The sequence below is a fragment of the Crocodylus siamensis genome, chromosome 1 (genome assembly GCF_052110815.1).
Source record: "Crocodylus siamensis isolate JL-2025a chromosome 1, ASM5211081v1, whole genome shotgun sequence".
NCBI classification, from domain to species: Eukaryota; Metazoa; Chordata; order Crocodylia; family Crocodylidae; genus Crocodylus; species Crocodylus siamensis.
Genome location: NC_143395.1, coordinates 282,154,389 through 282,173,027, shown reverse-complemented (window position 1 = coordinate 282,173,027; position 18,639 = coordinate 282,154,389). Strand labels below are relative to the sequence as shown.

The 18,639-nt window shown below is 42.6% G+C and overlaps 1 protein-coding gene across 1 annotated transcript in view; it reads right to left on the bottom strand.

Annotated features, from left to right (window-relative positions):
• Positions 1 to 18,639, bottom strand: part of GPR143 (G protein-coupled receptor 143) — a 29,070-nt gene that overhangs the window by 1,879 nt on the left and 8,552 nt on the right. Inside the window, exons 5-8 of the mRNA XM_090064000.1 lie at positions 18,525 to 18,634; positions 15,920 to 16,028; positions 12,778 to 12,895; positions 10,939 to 11,191 (exon numbers count right to left, since the gene is read on the bottom strand). Coding sequence (XP_089920126.1) covers positions 10,939 to 11,191; positions 12,778 to 12,895; positions 15,920 to 16,028; positions 18,525 to 18,634 — 590 coding nt within the window. The remainder of the gene's footprint in view (positions 1 to 10,938; positions 11,192 to 12,777; positions 12,896 to 15,919; positions 16,029 to 18,524; positions 18,635 to 18,639) is intronic.

Here is an 18,639-nt window from a genome sequence, read left to right as displayed (position 1 = left end):
TTGCTGTCGCATTCTTCTAGCTGAAGTAAGGGTCTGTCAGAGTTTTAGTATTGTTATTAGATATAGCTCTTTTTGTGAGAGGGAATGACTGAGCAAGAAGACCACATCCATGGCAGCCGTTACAGAATCCACTCCTTATGTTTCATAAACAAAACAACTGCCCAGTCTAAATGGCTAAATGGTCTTAAATGCTATCTTCAAAAAATAAAAATAAAAAAGGAGGTGGGGGAGGACTTTCTTGTACACATTTTCATAGTTTCTCAGAAATATCTTGGCCATGTTGCAAAGCATTGGGAGAGGCCGAGACATGGGACGTTACAGCATTTCACAGCTCGAGGTGATCACGTGGCTGTACTACAATCTAGTGAACTTTCCAACTGAGCAATCTTAAATATGTCTTTCTTTTTGTGGCTTAGAATTATTCTTCTGCATACCTTTATTGTCATCTGCACCTGGAGGTTGTCTAAAACATATCATGTGTTCCACATTGTAACAAGTGGGCCATCCCAGGGCCAGTCCAAATGTTGGCCACTCATTTGTCTAGGGCAGTCCTCCCACTTGCTTCACCTGGCATACCTTGGATGTAACTTGAGTTGCTCCCAGGTGGGAGACTGCCCATTTAATTGTGCTGATGCCAAGGGTGAATACATGGCTCCAAACCTCCCGTTTACCATGTCCCATACTTTGTAGATAGCATCCACATCCACTAATACTTTCCCAGCCCCTTAGCTGAGCTGCACTCATCCTAACCTGGCCCAAACTTGACCTCAGGACTCCTCAGACCTACCTGAGCCTCATGCCTTCCCACACTGGGGCTTCTTCCCATGCCCCCACACTGGGTCCTCAACACCCTGCCCTTCACTGTTGGGCATAATGCCCCGGGGCCCCAAGCCTCACTCAGTAGGCCTGGGCCCTGTATCCGGCCCCCTTTGCACAGCATGAACCCTGCCTCAGGGTTCACTCAGTAGGCCTTGGCCCTGTGCTTTTCTGTCAGGGTGTGCTCCCCAGCCTTTCCCCTCTACAGGGTCACTACAGTGACTCTCTCACTGAGGCTTTGTGGGGTTCTGTACTCACCCTTCCCTGGGGAGGCACAGGTGTGGCATTTCCTGGAGACTTCCCTGCCACAGGCAGCCCTGCCACACCATCCAACCCCAGCAGGGTGTAGTTTCAGGTCATTCCCCAGGACCAAGAACCTCCTCCACCCTCATAGTTCCTACCCTGACTCTCCAAGCTGTTCTGGGAGCCACAGATCTCCAGCTGAGCCATGTGTTGTTGCTTCAGCCCCCTGCAGCAACTGCCAGCTCTGCTCTTGTGGCCTAGCCTTATACCCAGGCTCCCAGCCTCTCCACCAATAAAGCGGACTCCTGACCACCGTATGACTGCCTGACTGGGTCTGCTCCCACCTGCAAGCTGCTTGCTGCCTGCTCAGACCCCTTAAAGTGGCAGGCACGACCTGTGCTCTGCCACACACATCTATAGGCTAGACATTGTGAGTATCAATTTCACGCTTGTGGAAATCACAGTTTCAGAAATTATTTATTTTGTAGTAAAAGGGTCAAAGTTCATAGGATCATAGGAAAAGTACAGATGGAAGGAACCTAATGAGGTTATCTAGTCCAGCCACCTGATCAAGACAGGATCATCCCTGAATAAACCATCCCAGCATGCTTAACCTACTGTTGAAAACTTCCAAGGATGGCAATTCCTCAATCTCTCTAAGTAGCCCATCCCAATGTTGGCCACTCTCATAATCAGAAAGTTCCTTCTAATCTCCAGCCTAAACTTCCCCTGCTGAAACTTGAGTCCATTGCTCCTAGTTCTGTCCCATACAGTCATGGAGAAACTCCCATCTCTATCCTCTCTGTAACTGACCTTCAAGTATTTGAAGACTGTTATCAAATCTCCCCTCAGTTTTCTCTTCTTCAGCCTAAACAACCCTTTCGGTCTTTCCTCATACGTCTTGTCCTCAAGGCTCCTAATCATTTTTGTTGCTCTGCACTGGACGGTTTCCGAAGCATCCATATCCTTCTATTCCCATTCTAAAAAAAATCTGTTTCTTCACTCTAAACAAATAACTTCCCTTCCAAAAAATACAGTTCTCCTCTTTAAATATTTTTTCATGGTTAGCATTCTCATTTTTACTTCAGCCTGCAGCTCTGAGACCTCTTTACAGCTCATACTCCATTCCATTAATCCAGCAATTCTCAACATTGTTAGACTCAAGCCATTCTGTGGGAAATGCCATCTCTTATCTTTGACTTGATTCTTGACTACAAAAAAATAATAGCACAATTCTTATATTGTGAAGACCTCAGTAGGATGACAACAGATTAAAATGTTTTTGATACTATGGATTCTTATTCATTTTGACATCCCCAGTTTTATCTTGTGAATCATGTGTAGCTGCTCTCATGCCTAATATTATGCAGCACCACTAAAAAAATCTCATAGCACTCAAGTTAAGAATCAGCACCTTAATCCAAAGAACTTTACAAAGGTGATAATTTTCCATAGTTAAATGTTGTTCCCGTTTCCAGCATAATTTACATCGGGGTCGGCAACGTTTTTGCACCCACAACTTTGACTTTAAGATATTGGCATGCCAGGGACAGATGGCAGAGGAGCCATGAGGGGCCTAATTTTTGTTGTGGCAATGCAGCCCTGGCCCCTTCCCCACTGCCTGCCCTGAGACGCATGTGCACCCACCATCAGTGACAAGCCAGAGCAAGGCTCTGCGGGCACCGGTGCAGCCACTTGCATCATCCTGGCTGCCTGCCATAGCCAGTTCAGGCTCTAGGAAGGCCTCTGCTGCCTGCCATGGAACCTGGGCAGCTTTCAGCAGGTTGCAGTGAGGCTGCAAGCAGCTGCACTAGGGTCTGGAGACCCCTGGCCTGGCTTGTTGCTGGCAGCAGGTGCACATACACCTTGAGGTGGACAGTGTGGAAAGAGCCAGGGCTTCACTGCCACAACAAGGATCAGGCCCCTTGTGGCTTTCCCATCATACAGCCTGAAATGTGAGTGCCAAGCAAAATGCTTTTGCATGTATCACACTCTGGCACACCTGCCATGTTTTATATCTTCTAAAAATTTCCTACTGCAGCATTGCAGGATATTCGGCATCAATCCAGTGGCACTTGAATTCAATATAGCAGCTTCACCTCTCATTCTAACTACGTTCTTCTTATATCTCTATAGAATGGCAGCTGGACCTGCTCTTGCTGGAGGCAGGGCCACATTAAACAGCCAAGTCAAAAGCTGGCTATACATGCATAAAAAAGAAAATACCTCCAAGAAAGTGTTATGATCATTTTATCAATCATATAATCATTTTAATTAATGCCTAAATAACTTTGTTTCTTTGTATTAGCCTCCTGCTGCTACTGCACTTGTCTTTGTGGCAGCACGAGGAAATCACTTATGGCTAAGTCCCCTCTCCACTGAACACTGCTGAAGCCTCAGGTCTGTGGGCTGGATCCAAATGTTCTGCAGGCTGGAGCTGGCCTGCAGAACATTGGTAAATTGCTAATCCCTGCCTTAGCCCACATGAAGTTCAGGACACATCATTAATTAAGAGGACCCAACAAATTAGCTTTGTTTCATTGTCTATTGACCTGCTCCCAAAGGATAAGTACAGAATAAACAACTTTCTCCCTAAAAGACATACCTGAATATCTCCAAAAAGTTCAAATCAGGACCTAGATCTTTGTTTTTTAGCCTGTGTCCATTGCTATCTTTAAGGGATAAATGTTTTCATGTTAATTAGAAACTTGCTTTTCTGGTTTTTACTGGGTTTCCATTACTTTTTTTTTTCTACCAAGTTTCACATAGCCCTGTCCCCGTGTGTTTTGGTCATGTCATACATTCCATCTGCCTTTGAACCTGCAAATGATGGTCTCAGATGTGAAATATCTTCTAAGGGGCTTTGTTTGAACAGCAAAAGAAAAATGCCCTAACATTTGTTGCGCCCTTCTTACAGTTGATCTTCTGTGTCAGCTTATAAAACAACATCTCATTACAATAGCATATCTAAGCATGCAGGGGGCATGGCTGGGACTTAGGTTAGAAAAACATTCTAAACCATGGGGTTGCTGTGGGTCTTGAGGTTGTCACAGTGTTTATCTTTCTAGTTAGGAGACTCTGATCTTCCCAGGAGTCTTTCCCGCCTCTGCAGTGCCAGCATGTTAGATATTTGGGGGAGGTCAGAGAGACAACCAAATTAGTATAGTTTCACAGCAGAGAATATTTTGGTTTGTTTTTGGTTTCAGTCAGTGAATTTTTACGTTCCTGAGAACTTCAGGAGAAGTCGTTGAAAATGTGAAGCCATGCACTGTCCCATGCATGCAACTCTCCCTGGTTGTTTACACAGAAGTGTTTGGGATCAGTATCAGGGTTAGGCCAATCCCCATGTTTGGGGCCAGGAAGAAATTTTACTGCCTGGTCAGGTTGATGTGGACTGTAAAGGCCTTTGTCTTCCTCTGTAAGAGGAGGGCATAGCCCTCTACCTGGGATCTGTTGAGCATATATGACAACTTTTAGACAGAAAACCTGTGGCAAGTTAGGGTGTTATGTCTTGTGTTGTGTCAGGGTTGATGGTAGCTTTACTAAGAGGTTAGATTATGGATTAGTATAGCATGATTTGGACAGAGGTGATCCTGCCTTAGACTGGGGATTGGGCTAGATGATCGGAGGAGGTCCCTTCCAGTCCTACTTCTCTCTGATTCTATGATCCAGTGAGGAAGGAGGGGGCACCATTCTTGGGTTGGAGGGAAGGGGGAACATTAATATGGAGGCACAAAGAGAATCATATGTATTGATGGCTTTGACAGTTTCCAATATTTTGTTTTTAGCAAGGTCAGTGCTTCCCTGACTATCAATGTATACCAGTAGTTCTCAGCCTTTCTGGACTCAAGGCAACTCTCATTTTGACTTTTATGAATTGAGTTGCACCCCATTTCAAAAACTAATGTATATATTATAGTGCTTTCCTCCTTGCAGAGGGGCTGAGCAGTAGGGATGATGGATCATCTAGGCAAAGACAAGCCTGAGTCTGCACTTATCTCCTCACACCTTGCATCACCCTTCAGCGGTACATCACCTTGTGTCGCCTTGCCACAGCAACTTGGTTGAAAATGACTGCTCTATAACACACAAACACATACACTTGTGAAGGAGCTTGTGTGACTCAATCACTATTTGAATTAATCTAGCCATTCTCCAAATCGGGTTGTCTAGCTTGTGTCCTTCACATTCCTGTCTGTTATTGTTGTACATTTGAGCTTGATAAATGTCCAGCAAATGTACCAAGGTCAACAGAATCTTAGAAAGTGAACTACCTTTTCTTCCTATGCCTTATTGCACTTTCAGAACTGTAAGTTATATAGCAAAAAAGAGGCCATCATAGAGCAAAATCATGATTTCAGGTTCCAAGTAATGTTTCTTTTTCAGTGTATATCAGGGGTGGGCAAAATGCAGTGTGGGGGCCAGATGCAGTCCACCAAGCCATTCTATCCAGCCTGCAGGGCCCCTAAAAAAATTTTGAAGATGAATATTTATCTGCCCCTGGCTACCTGTCATGTGGCCCTCAATGGCTTGCCAAAACTCAGTAAGCGGCCCTCTGCCCAAAATAATTGCCCACCTCTGGTCTATATGGTTTGGGAAACCAGAAGACTACTTAATTAGAGATGTACAGAGCCTTAGGCTTTTGGCTAATAAGGGGACCTCATAAATATGTAGCTTAGGTATGCAAAAAGTCTTTCCTCAACTAGGTTATTATTTTACTGGTGCTCATATTTCATCTCTCCAATTAGCATGAATATCTGGCCAAATAAAATACTAATTAAATGTCTGAGACTGGCAGGTTGAAATCCCTGCCTCACTGTATAACCGCTTTACAGGTATGGAATAAGACAGATACATTCATGCAAGTCTATGAGAACTCATCTCGTTGTAACAAGTGCTGAGAAGACACTGTTTTCTTCCAAGTGGGTGTGTCTACACTAGGTGGTTACTGAGGAGTAGACTAATTAGCTTCACAGTAAACATCTCAGCATCTACACATGCAGGGCTATTAGGCTGAAGTAAAAAAATAAACTCCACAGCAGGGTAGTACTACTCTGCAGCAAAGTTTTTACTCTGCAGCACCGCCCATGTAGACACTGACCCAGCTGGATGGGCATGAGGGTGCTTCAGTGTGGGGGCTGCCTGCCAGCTTGCCCTACACTGGAGCAGCTTCATGCCCTAGCTAGCCCCTCCACAGCATGTTGAGCCATGTCAGAGCAGCCCCAGGCTGCCAGGTTGACCCCCCAGGTGTCCTGCCAGCCAGGGCTTCTCTGACCCACTTCAACGTGCTGTGGTCCCCATAGCACCTGGGAGCAATAAACTCCAGCATGATTAGCACCGGAGTTTGTGTCACATTAATATGCACAGTTTGTATTTTTTTGTTGTGAGACAGCCAAATGTTGGGTCAGGACAAAGAAGGTTATCTTGTTTGTATATGTTCTGTTTAATGGTTTGATCTCTGCTTGTTCCTGCCCTTTGGAACATACCATATGCACTTTGGAACTATAGTATGTACATGCCACTATGCACACATAACCATTTTGTAAATAACTCATGGCATTAATGCAATGTTTTTATTTTAACGAAGGAATTCATCTTTTCTTTTTTTTTGGTTTTGTTCAGGATTGTTTACAATGTTTATTCTTTCATCAGCTGTTCATTCAACTGGTCTTTGTTTTGATGTGCCCAAAGTACGATCATGTAAAATGAATAATGCACATGTTCCTAAACATCTTAACTGAGTTGAATATAACTTCACAATTAGTTTAAATGTAGAGATCCTGCTAGATTCCTAATCACTAGCTCCCATTTAATTTTTACCTATGACTCACAAATTTCATGCTGCCGTAAAGCAAACTCAGTGTACTGGCCCAAAAACTGTGGAGATAGCCATTCATTGGAATCTAGGCTGCCTGTCCCCAGTTTAGAGGCAAAATGTCACATATAGTCCATACATGGAAAATAATTATGTCTTTTCAGAACCCCTATAATGCTGGTAGTTTAACATTGTCCTGTGATGAATCCCAGTCTAACCTCCCAACTTTCTAACATATGCTTTAAAGGTTAACGTTTAATTCCATCTTAACTACATATTCTTTTCAATAGCTTACAACATCCCTATCTTACTGAAGATTTCCATCACAAGTTACGTCTACACTGCAATCCAAAGATGTGATTTCAGCTCGTGGCTATCTTAAAAATACTTGGGTACCCAGTAGCAGTGTAGAGTAGCCCATGGCATAAGGAGTCCACAAATGGTTGCAAAGACCTGTCCAGGGATATATATAACATGAATGCCTAGTCCAGGCTGAGCTCCACGATAGCATGGTTATGTTATTTTCATACCTAAAAGAATAAGTTTAAAGCTAGTACAGGCATGTATTTGAACTGCAGTGCAAGCATAGCCTTTAAAGATGTACTTTTTTTTATAACACCTGCAAAAGCCAATGGTAAGTTGTACTTAATTATACATGCTTTACATATAATGAACTGAATAGTTGGTGGTAAGCAAAGAAAAATGTTACGGTTTTCTGCAAAGAAAAACGTTACGGTTTTCCCACAGTAAAAGTAAAGGCTGATATGCTTTCAAATAAGCCAAGGCTACAGTAACCCTACTATTTTGATCAATGAAGGCAAGCCTTAGTTGCGTGAACCATACAAACTGGAAAGAGATATAAAAATACATATGTGTGTGTGTGCACATGTGCATGCACATGTGCACGTTTATTATTTTCCTTTTAGATTAAAAATCACTGTTGTTTTGTCCCAACATGCGCTAGATGAAGTTCTTAACAGAGTTCATCAGAATGAGCCTTGTCAAAGAAACAAATGTTGTCAAACAGCAAGAGGTTTTCATCAAAGCTTTGGGATTTTTTTCCCTTGTCTTTTATGATAACAGCTCCACAGACTAACAATATGTTAAATCACCACTCATCTTTCGAGAGCAATTTTGAAAAATAGGTCAGGCTACATTAGAGCCAGGTATATGTGGATGAAGAAAATGCAGTGACCTTCCACAGGGTAGCCACGAAGATAACCATTGCTCTCTGCTTAATGCCTTCCATAGCATTAGCCTCAGAAATGGGATGCTCCCTCAGTCCTTGCTGAGTGAAGAGGGCAGGAGGCTATTGAATGATCACAGCCCGCCTTCCATATGTGATCAGCAACTTGTAATTCCCTGGGGTGGCAGAAGGAATACTGAATTACTCAGCCAGGCTTCTTCTGCGGCCTCTTGCTGCAATCTGTCACCTTTCAAACGCATCCGTATCACATGGCTATGCCTTTGAAGGTATAATCTGTTTGTTTATCTTACTTTAGTGTTTGTACTGCTGCCTATCACCATAGCATCTCAGCATAGTTATTTTAATAGCTATTTTGCCTATCTGTAATAGTCTTTTTTATTATCAGTGATACCAAAACAAAAACAGATTTTTTATTTTGTAAGAATGAATGTAAACTGTTCTAGAAGTTGTTATCCTCAGTTTGTGGCATCACAGTTAGCTGCAGCTTTGCAAACAAGAGATTAGGATTTTTTTCTGGAGTGGAAAAAATTGATTCCTACAAACTAAAGATCTTGCTATGTGCAGAAATCCTTAGGAACAAAAGCCGGAGGAAAAATAATGCAGACATGCTGAGCATAATTTGAAATGTTTCCTACCAGGCAATAGCAGCTCTTCAAGGATCAGTTCCAACAACTTCAGTACTATTTCATTTTCTTTTAACACCTGTTATTGAGCAGCTAAGAAGGCTATTTATTTATTTTAAATAAGAAATCCAATTTTTCTTAGCTCTTGCTGAGTCTGCTTCTTTGACCTTCCTAGAACGTTCTTAAGCGGGAGGCTGATATGCTAAACTTAACTAGGCACACCAGGCTTTCAACCTCATGGAACAGTCTTCCCATTTAAACATGGCTGGGTGAGAACTGGTTTATAAAACAATTTGGGCTGTCAGTGGAACTTGGCCAAATGGTATTTGAACAGTTTTTTAAAAACATTGATTCAGTCATTTGTCTCTAGACTTAAATATTTTTAAAAGAATGGTGATCATTCCATTTCGCCTTGTCCATGCCAGCCTGTTGAACCAAAATGTGACCTAGTTGAGCCATAACCATGTTTAAATCATAGCTAAGCACCAGTGTTTTTGCATGTGGTTTAAATCCTGGTATGGGCTGGGTCATAATTTCTTCTTAATCTTCAACCTGTTTTAACAAGTATTTGAGCACAGGTGTTTATGCACCACAATGCTGATGGCAGTGATTAGGAAAATGGATTGTAGTAACTGTGTTTCTCACAGCCAGTAATCTAGGATATAAAATAGAGCACTCCGCTGAGAAAGGACTGCAGGTTTAATGTCATTGCTGTTAGATGAGACATGGACATCTAATTAATTTAGATACTTTTGAAATGTTGACCCAGTATCCCTTAATGATTTAAAGAGTAGATTTTATTGTATTGGAAAAGCTACTATCCTGTTAATTTCAACCACATTTCAATTTTAAAAAGTAAAAACTTAAAATAGGTGGGTTAAACAAAGTGTTTGTAAGTAAAGCTCCAAGAGTGGATCTAGGATTTTGCAAAGGGAGGTACAGGAGCAGTGACTGGTGCTAAAGGGTTGGTTGCACTCCCTTCTCCTAGCCTCCTTCCCACCCCACCACTGGGGTGGACAGATTGTACCACAGGAGCAGCAGCTGGGGACATTTTCAAGTGCCCAAAGCAGCTAAGAATTTCCCTTTTCCCCCCTCTCTGATTAGAGACACATCCCCTTCCCTCCTCTCCTCTCTTTCCCTTCCCTACATGCCTCTGCCTCTGTTCCTATTGTCCCAGGGGTGAGGGGAACTCCTGTCCTACTCCAGCCAGGCTGCATGGGGTCCAGACTCAGCCTAGGACAGTGGAAGTGGAAGTGGCAGTGGGTGGATGGGTTGTCTCTCCCCATGCCTTTCCATAGGCTGGCAAGGAACATCCAGAAGGACCTGGCAGGGAGGGGGAACTTGCCTGCTTACTGCCACTGCCACTGTCCCAAGCTGAGCCCAGCCCCTGCATAGCCCAGGTGGAGTAGGGCAGAAGCTTCCCTTGACCCTGGGACAGCAGGAACAGCACAAGTGGCAGGCAGGGGATGAGAAAATGAGAGGGGAGGGTTGGGAAGAGGAGAGGAGGGGACATGCCTCTGAGCATGAAGGGGAAGGAAGAGGGGAAAGTTTACCTTCTTTGGGGACTTAAAGTCCCTAGCTGCTGCTTTTGCTGCGTGGTCAGAAAGGGGAGTGAGGGCATGGCACTGCACCCTTTCTGGAACTGCCCCTGCAAGGTGCTATATGCAAACAATGCAATTCTGTGTTTGTGTCACACCAATATTTGCTTTAAGGATGCAATCTTGTGTTCCTGAAATGCTAGAGACAGAATTCTGGGTAGACAGTTGTACTCTTCAGCAAACCAGGCAACAGACCACATTTAGAAAAACCCAACACAAAAGGCAATCTGTTTATTAAACAAAGGAATCTTCTGCTGTATAGAGAGTTTACAAGAGAGGTTAAAACAAAATGTAGGAAAAGAAATAACTGAAGTTACTAAATAAGCACTGAGCCCCAGAGAAACACTCCTGCTAGCATATGAAAATGATCAGGAATTTATCACACAGTATCACCTCCCCTCAGACCTGCTACACAGGGATCAAAGACATTCACTGTAATTTATACCTCCAGAAAATAAATGTCGAGGAAGTGGCCTGGGCCAAGCCCAAGCCCAATCAGTGCGGTTTTCTGTGCAGTCATTAATCAAAGGTTTGGGCAGTGGGGGAGGTAAAATTCAATTCTGTGTATATACACGCACTACCAGCCTTGGTAGACAGGAGAGTTCCTGATTAACCTGTCATCACTGCTAAGGTTACCTTCAGACAACATGCTTAAGGCCTCATCAATCTGCTGGCTGCTGGCTATTGTTGTCTTCTTTGAGTCACGGAGGCTGTTTTGAAAATTAACAGAGGATCCGATAGGTGAGGGGTAGGCATTTTCACCAACAGTTGATGTGGACAGTGATTCCCAAGGAATTTCTCTTTTCTGCCACTTCAGGTCTAGTTTCCATCCAGTCCAGCCGTAGAAAGCTAAGGTGAAGAGAAAGCTTTGCATTGGATTTAGTATCCCCTGGAAGAAAGAAAGAAGAAAATTGCTGTAGGGATTATGTCAACACAGGAATTTTAAGTCCAGTAAAATAATTTGTGTGCATTAAGGAACACTCATCGCACAGTGAACAACTGCTTTCTCACAGCCACCCAACCAACAGCTCAGTTCCTAGACTTGACCTCTTACATGCCAGGTCAGCGAGAACAGAGAGTCCTATCGTATGATTAGATTTGGTTGTTGGATGAAAAGGAAGTCACCTTTACAGCATGAGTTTATTCCTCCATAACACTGCTGACCAGTTTACTCAGTCTGCCACAGGGATGAAAACAATTAATAATGACACTTCACTATTTGGTAGACATAGAAGCGGTGCTTGTAAAGAAGCCCGGTGTAGGGTTCCGCCTCTGCTGGAGCTCACAGCAGCTGACTGCGGCACACTGCAGGGAGAGCTCCTAACTACTGAACACCACCAAAGGCACAGCTATGAGCTGTGTTCAAGACTCCAAAGGATAGACCTGGCCCCTGGGTTAGACTATGAGGGGAACTGGTGAATTCTCCACCTCTCAATATCTCAGTCAAGACTGGATGCCTTTCCAAAAGGTAAACTTTTACTAAACGCAAGCTATGTTTTAGTCAAGTTAAATTTATTGGGCTCAACATAGGAGTGACTGGGTGAAATTTAATGGCCTGTAATACACTCCAGAATAAATGTTGGCCCCTTCCAGCCTTAGGAACATGTGGCAAGCAAAGAAGTTATTCATGGCTTGAGTTAAGAGAAAACTGCTACTAATAGAGTTTAAGTGATTTCACAGGCTAATAATTGATACTACTTAATTAAAGCACTCTCCCAAATAGCCCTCCTCCCCCAATGAAAATTATTTCATTAGTTCAAAAAGAAAAACAAAGAATTAGATTTCCCTGAGAGGTTTTGCAAATATTTAAGGTCTTCCAAAATAAACTATCCTGAAAAAGGAATGTGCACCATTATAACTGGGAAATTCTTTTGTGAAGAACATTATATTTCGAAGCAGGGAAAGGAGGAATCATAGTACAACAATGATGCAAAACGCAGCAGTATTGTTCTTACTATCTTTATGATCATTGCTGCAATACTACCATATATTTGCATTTGAGTATTTTTTGTCTGTATACACATAACAGCTATTTTCTACTCAGCAGACTTACAGAGTAGAAAGTCTAAGTAGGCTTACAGAGCAAAGTATAACTTTACTTGTAAATACAGAGGGAGATAAGCATCTAAGTTTTTAGACTGCATTCACTAGTCACTGGTTGAAACTCTGTAGCCTGTAGTATACCAGAGGTCAGACTGCATTCTTATAAATCAGCAGGGTGCACTCTGACCATAAAATTCTATGAATCACCTTGATTTCCCTGGCGAAACAGTGTGAGATGGGGCAAACATTGTTTTTTGGTACACAAAGTTTCATATAAAAACCAGTTCCTCTGATTTTGAAAATGTACTCTCTTGCTCTCTGTTTCTCTCCATTTTTATGGTTGGAGGGGGATTATATTTCCAAAGCCATAAAACATTATATTAGTGAGCCTTCCTATCCTATAAAAACTAATATAAATCATAGTTGACCTACCATTATAATCCATGTGATCAGTGCAGCATTTCTCACATTTTTCAGGTGACTTCTATTGATATCTGGCTGCATTTCAAGGTAGAATAAAAGGATCTCATTGATGATATTTGATGACCAGCTGTTCAAGGATAAACAGGACAAGACAGGCTTTTTCTAAAATTCATGACTGTTTCCTTTTAAAAGCATAATTGTGGTGATAGTTGGCAGGGAGACAGATAAGGTTGGGGTTTTTAATGCTAAATCTTGTAGCAGGTCTGAGAGAATATGATTAAAAGACAAAGACCATTCTTTAAACCACACTGAGTCAAAGGAACCAACGTAGGTGATCAAAATTAAATCCTATCACCTAAATACAGCTGCAGTGTCCAAAGATAAAGAAACTAAATGAATATAACATTGCTGAGCATCACCCCTCTACCCCTACCAAAAAACAAAGCAGCAATATTAAAATGGACTTTCAAAGTGACACTGAAACAGGATTGCAGCTGACTGAAAATGCCTGAATGCACCAACAAAGAATAAAAGCAATATCTGGGTATAATAGGATGATGCACAACCAAGCATCATCAAGGTAAAGGAATGAACACTTCTCCAGCATTGGTAAGAGTTTATGCTCAGAAAGCCCACATTTTGGTCCTAGTGAACTGTCTTCCAGTTCATATTTTCTTTGAATTTTTCTTGTATATTCATACCCAACTGGCTTCTTGTATCATACTTTTTTGGAACAGATTGGCTATTTTCTTCTTGTAATTACATTTTCCCACTGAAAAATCCTCATCGTTTCATCCTCCTCTCTGTCCTCCAGTATATTTCCTCTCTTTTAGTATTCCCCCAACTGCCTGCTTTAATAAAATGATCCCAAGTAGGACCTTCCACAACCCACTTCCTCATTTTGTGACAATGTCAATATATCTACATCGCTATTTAGGGGTAGCTTTGAAGGTTGCCCTCAACTAACTTGAAACATATGAGTTATCGCTCCCTATGTTACCTTCCCAATGGTTTGCAAAAAAGGGAACAAGAAACAGAGGCCTTCTAGGTATTGGTGTGCTCACTGCTTGTCTTTCCTGTGTTTGGCTCTAGTTACAGATAACAGAGACAGGAAGAAGAGTGCAGAAAGGCTGCAAGTCAGGAGCAGGGACTTACAGGATTATTGCTAGCCAGTTTCCTGTATTTGAACCCTGCAGCTTCTGTGGAAGTTCTGAACACAATGTAGAGAAGGGTGGGCTAGCAGCAGACTCAGGCTCTGGTCTTGCTGCTCAGCAAGGCTTTTATGGGTAGGCTAAGATGTTATTGGTGGTTTGGGGCTAGAGGATAGCCCTGAGCAACAGTATGGAACACATTCTGCCATTATTGTAGTGTTTAGACAGGTTCTTCAGGGCAGAGACTGTCTTTTGCTAGGAATCTGTACGGTGGGTTGCACAATCAGGGCCCAGTCCTATCCAGTATCTCCAGGCATGAATGTAATGCAAATAATAAGCAATCGTTTCTTCCTCCACATGGAGGTTCTATTGATGTTCAACTGTCTACCTGTGTATTCAATACCTCTAAGCTCTGTCTTTATCAGGGAAGGGGCATCATGCAGAGACACCCTCTGTGCTAGTGCTAAAACCAGAAGCAATATAATGGTGTTAATTCAGCACTGTAACTGGGCTTCCAGCTTCAGTGCTATACCATGGGATGTGAATGGGTACACTGCTTCTGGGTCAAGATCTAGCATGTTGTCAATTAGGTGTTGAGGTGTTCATACAGCTTCACCTTGGGCTGTGCAGACATACCTTTAGTTTTCAACAGAATACTTTGTCCTGGATGAGGCACTGCTTTAATACAGGATATTACATAAGATTAGGTAAAAGATACTGGGCAAATCTATGACTGAAGGAAGAATGAGTCCATGTCTATTAAGGTAACACACTATATCCAGTAGCAGTGCCTTCCAGCCTGCTACAGTACTCCATGTGGGATGTCACCTAACCTGTTCAGTATGTTTGTAAAGAACTGCAGGCAGTCCAATTAGTATAGACCAGGGATTGTCAACTGGGGATATGTGCACCCCTAGAGATACTTAGACAGATCAGGTGGCATGAGGGCAGTTGGAGATGGAGCACACCCCAGGGTGTGGCAGCAGCATCTCTCCTTCCGTGTTCCCACGTTTTGCCTCTTACCAGGGGGAAGGAGAGGAGCATTGCCGCTCTTGAAGCAAGCAGCAGCAGCGCAGAGCAGAGCAGAACATCTCTATGGCTGGAGGGGGATGGGGAGTGTGTTTCTGTGCCTGCTCCCAGGAGGGAGCAGGGCCAGTGAGGGGGAAGAAGGGGGAGGGCAGCAGCACCCTTCTGCAGGCCACACAGGCACCATCCAGCCCAACAGGCCCATGTTGCACACGGCAGCTGCTGCACCCTACTTTCCTGTTGCCAGCTGCATGTGCAGCTCTGCAGACTGCTGATGGGCTGTGCAAGATTGACCAGGCACAGGGCCCATCAGCAGCCTGCGCCACTGCATGTACAACCAGCCACAGGAAAGCAGGGCACGGAGACAACAGTGGCATGGGGTAGTAGGTGGCAGTGCCACGGAGTAGTGGGTGGTACCAGAAGCACTGGCCGCCGTGTGCAAACCTCTCCCCCTACCCTGGCTGCCACCACCAGAAGGGGTACATGTGTTAAGAAAAGTTGAAAACCCCTGGAATAGATTAACTGGCACTCATTCAGAAGCAGTAATTAGCCAGTTTGAAGCATCTTACAGTTATAGCTCCACTGCTTCTGATTCAAAAGGCCAGCTGAATAGAGCACCAAGGCTAAGAAAGATAAATTTACTATGTAGACATGGCCTGATGGGCAGATGACATTATAAAGAGATAAAGTGGTTAGAAACTCACAGCTAGAACATATTAAAATTATGCTTATTGAAAGTAACCATTGTAATCCCTGTAGTTTCTAGCCATTGCCCTAGAAACCATCATCCATAACCTGTGCTTGCCCATCTTTTAGCATTTTTCTGTGGATTTACCATTTCCATGTTGCTCAATTTTTTTTCCAACATAGAGTAAATATTTTATGTCACAAATATGACAGATACCTTTCTGCCTCAGTGGATTCTGCCTTCTAGAATTTAGAAGATATTTGGCTTGAAACAACATGCCTCTTACCAAATAATGAACACCAGCATAATTTTGAAAAAGCGGATCTGAATCTCCATCCCCAGGCGTCTTTCATTTTCTGTATAGATTCCTTGTCTTCCTTTCAATAAAGAGGCAACTGGAAAGCATAGAGTTATATATGTGAATACATGTGGTTTTTGTTTACAGATATAGGATCCAGAATATGTGTGTTTGGTGATGAGCGGGAAGGGCTGTAACTTAGTTCCTGATAGAATGAGAGTATTTGAGAAGATGGAGAAAGCCTCTTGAAATAATCTTCTACATCTATTTAGTTACTAAAGAAAACGGCAACATCCATACTAGCAAACAAAAGTGGGTGATCTCATGAGACATTCTCATTGGCTCTTCTATTTTTCTATTTTGAGAGGAAAAAGGAAGTTGAAGTCACCATACCAGTTTTAGTGTTTTAAAAACTTGATTTTGTGTTTGTATCAGGTATGTCATTATGCAATTGTTATTTTTTACTATCTGAGCACTTCACTTTTAAATCTCTAAGGATTCTGGTGCCTGCAAAGACAGACAGCTAGGTTGTAAGGACAGACTGTCATAAGGACACAAACACTGTGTGTTCTCTCATAGACACCTCAATTTTGTCCTTTCTTGTTTCTTTCTTTTGAGTAATCTAAAATAGGAAATATAATAAAAGTATATGGCTGTTCTAGTAATCAACACTTGTTCATTTTGGAACAGGGAAACCCAAAATGCTGCCTGCAGAAGCCCTCATTTATTAAAGATAATCATGTGGGGACCATACACCTGTAGCACTAAGGTATGAAGACAACATCAGAGTGGTCTTTCTTATTAGTAATGGATAATGTGCTGCATCATCTTGAAGCATTGTCCAAGTAACAAACATTCTGATCTATACCACAGTTTGTGTCCCCTTATTTGCTAACTATCCACCTGTTGCCATCTCTAATGCAAGTTATTTCAGTGTACTGTAGACAAAGCTATGCCTTTGAAACATGCAGAAATAGAATAGCAGCTGGTGCAGAACTTAGTTACCAACCTGTCAAGTAGTGCAGGAGTAGCCAACCCACAGAACATGTACCACAACCGGCACAAACAACCTCCATGTTTAGGACGTGGCCGAGTGGGGAGTGCAAAAAGCAGATTAAGTAGAAAGCAGAGCACCAGATTGGGCAGGGGACTGGAGTGGCACCCAAGGATGGTAGGGGGCTTAATTTATGGCACACCTGCCAAAAAAGTTTGGGCACCACTGAAGTAGTGTTTCATGTAGACAGTGAGTTACATTTGTGATCTGTGCAGACTCCCAGCAGAGTCATGGTTGAAGGTTAAAGAAATTGTTTTGACCTATAAAGTCCAATATTCTTTATGTACTAAGTGTTCAGTAGAGCCCCCTGCCTTGTCTCCTGATACCCGCCTCTCCCCAGACCACTTCTCCTTGTACAGGATCCCTGTGATCTTCTAATGTGTGTTTGCTGACAACTCTCTCCTTGATTCTTGACCAGGCCATGCCCCCCTCACCCACCAAGCTGGATTGGAGGCAGACCACACCCTCTTCCACATACAGCTAGACCAGGACTGGGCCATGCCCTGCTTCTCTCCTCACCCTTCTTCTCCCTTGCCCTTAAAGAGCTAGATCAGGCCCCCCAACCAGATTTGACCTGTAGAGGCATTAGGCACCACTGATCTGGCTTGTGGGGCAAAATTTGAGCTCCAGGGGATACTACAATGTGAATAATAACAATAGAATTATATACAGCTTACCTGTTTTCCTAACCTCATCCTTGGAAGTGGGGACAATTGAGGGATGTAATGGTTCTGATAAGATGAAGATTGTTTTCAAAATGAGAGCAAGTGTTTTAGGAGTTTGCTATGTATTTTAATATATGTAAATGTTAACACAAATGTTGTAGGCTTATATTAGATAATCCACCTACCATTTCAGTAGGTGTAATATGACGTTTGGAATTGTTTGGATTTCTCGCTTATCTCTGCAGTGTTTGTAAAAATAAGTTGTGTGTGACCATCAGGCCTCAGAAAAAGTTTTGTCAAAGCCTAATTTCAGTCCTTTGCTCCTAATGTAAAAGTCAGAAGTAACCAAATATTAATCATATTTGGCATCTACAAGATGGCTTCAGGGAAAAGGAAGTGGTATGTTATTATCACATCTCAGAGATTTAGGCCTTGTTTATAGGTATGTGGACAACTTGAATTGTACCAGTTCAAACAACATAGTACATATATTTTAAAATGCTATAAGGTGTGATATGCACCCCAGTGCAGCTTACCTCAGTTTCAAGGAATAATGCATCTTTGCCTAGCAGGAGCAGGATTTTGTACTAGCACAATTATGTCAATATCCAGCCTGTAACTGGGGCAAATTTTGATTGTAGCTAGAGCTTTGTTTTTGGTATAAAACTATTCTAACAAAAATTCTGACACTGTATATTGCTTTCTCCTAACTAGCTGTATCCCTACATAAGTAGTTCCTGTGAACCTTACAGCAGGGGGGGGTAGGGGTGTGTGTGTGTGTGTGTGTGTGTGTGTGTGTAAAGTAATGCAAAAGTCAGCCAATATATATACATTAATCATTTACACTAATTTATGAGGGCATTTAGGAACTTACCTGCTGTTACTGTCCTTCTAAATAGGATTGGATTGGCAACCAAAACTAGCAGAAGTGGAGCATAGGTAGTGATATAATGAGGAATCGCATGCTCGAGGCCATTTTCACAACTGAG